The sequence below is a fragment of the Trypanosoma equiperdum genome (assembly GCF_001457755.1).
Source record: "Trypanosoma equiperdum strain OVI genome assembly, contig: ctg_1365, whole genome shotgun sequence".
Taxonomy (NCBI): domain Eukaryota; phylum Euglenozoa; class Kinetoplastea; order Trypanosomatida; family Trypanosomatidae; genus Trypanosoma; species Trypanosoma equiperdum.
The window spans coordinates 474-1,693 of record NW_027123355.1 but is presented as its reverse complement, the minus strand read 5'-3'; the positions used below and the strand labels follow the sequence as shown (position 1 = coordinate 1,693).

The 1,220-nt window shown below is 49.9% G+C and overlaps 1 protein-coding gene across 1 annotated transcript; it reads left to right on the top strand.

The window, feature by feature from the left end:
- Positions 1 to 304: 304 nt before the first annotated feature.
- On the top strand, positions 305 to 1,171 carry TEOVI_000549400 (uncharacterized protein; the record flags this gene model as incomplete). Its single annotated transcript, XM_067221216.1, has 1 exon — positions 305 to 1,171. The coding sequence occupies one exon, from the start codon at positions 305 to 307 to the stop codon at positions 1,169 to 1,171; it is 867 nt and encodes a 288-aa protein (XP_067077317.1).
- Positions 1,172 to 1,220: the final 49 nt, after the last annotated feature.

Genomic DNA, 1,220 nt, shown 5'->3' with positions numbered 1-1,220 from the left:
ACCTACAATTTTTGGCATAAAAAGTGCAGACTACACCCATAAGCTTTCTAAAAAAAACAAGGAATAAAATGAAACAAAGGCAGGTGTCAGCAACAGTAAAGCCAACAAAATAAGCCCCATAAAAGATGAAGCGTGAGCTAAGCCGTGACAAATAATCTTTAGGAGAACAGGGAGGAAACTACCTGCAACATTTGACGAAAATAAGCCATTCTCATCAGTTTGCGCGGCGATAATGCTACAATAACCACTTTTTCTTACAACCTCGACTCAAGTGCCACAAACAACACTGAGGTATAAAACAAATATGAAAGCACCAACGTTAATTGTAGCAGCCATAGCGGGGCTAATTTCCTGCCTCTCCGGCACCACAGCACAAGCCGCCGACACAGAAACAGATAAACAAAGCAACCCATGTGCTGCAGCACTGTACATCAGAAGCCTAGCGTCGGAACTAGAAAAAAGCCGGACGGCCGCAGTGGCGGCGCTAAACACAGCCCAACAGGATAGAATGGTCGTAGACCTGGCACTGGCAGCGGGCGACACGGCACTGTCACGGCCACAACTTCTGACCTTACAGGCAGTTATAAACATAAGAACAGCAGCAGCGGCCCAGAGCGCAACCGCATGCACACAGTCGCTGACAACGATAGCAAAACTACTACACAGAGAAGCAGGCTACCAGTGGGCCATTGACACGCTGACAGGACTGACCTCGGGGGCTAATACCAAGTCGGCACTAACAGTAAGAGACAACAACGATGTAGATGAAACGACAACCGCAATCGCAACACCAAACGAGCAAACTTGCAAACAGGCGCTAGCGACGGCAAAAACTCAACCGACCTCAGTTAACCTAAAAGGCTTGAAGCAGCTAAAACTGCACAAGCTAACACAGCCAGCAGCAGCCGGCAAGTCACGGACGATCTGCCATGTAAAGTGCGGCGGCGGCGGCAGTTGCAACAGCAACTCGGCCAATGCGGGGCTAAGCACGCTAGCAATCAAGCTGCTCGACACCACAGAGCACGACACGCTCAGCCTCGACCCTCAGACAGCGGGGCAGGAAGACAGCAGCAAACTATCGACAACACACACCGAACTAAAAGACCACCGCCACCACCTGCAATGGCGACTTATCGACTTTCTGAACCAAAATCCCTGCAACACAAAGTAAACAACAATAGCAGACACAGGGGTACCGAGCGAAGATGCCACAGTACAGA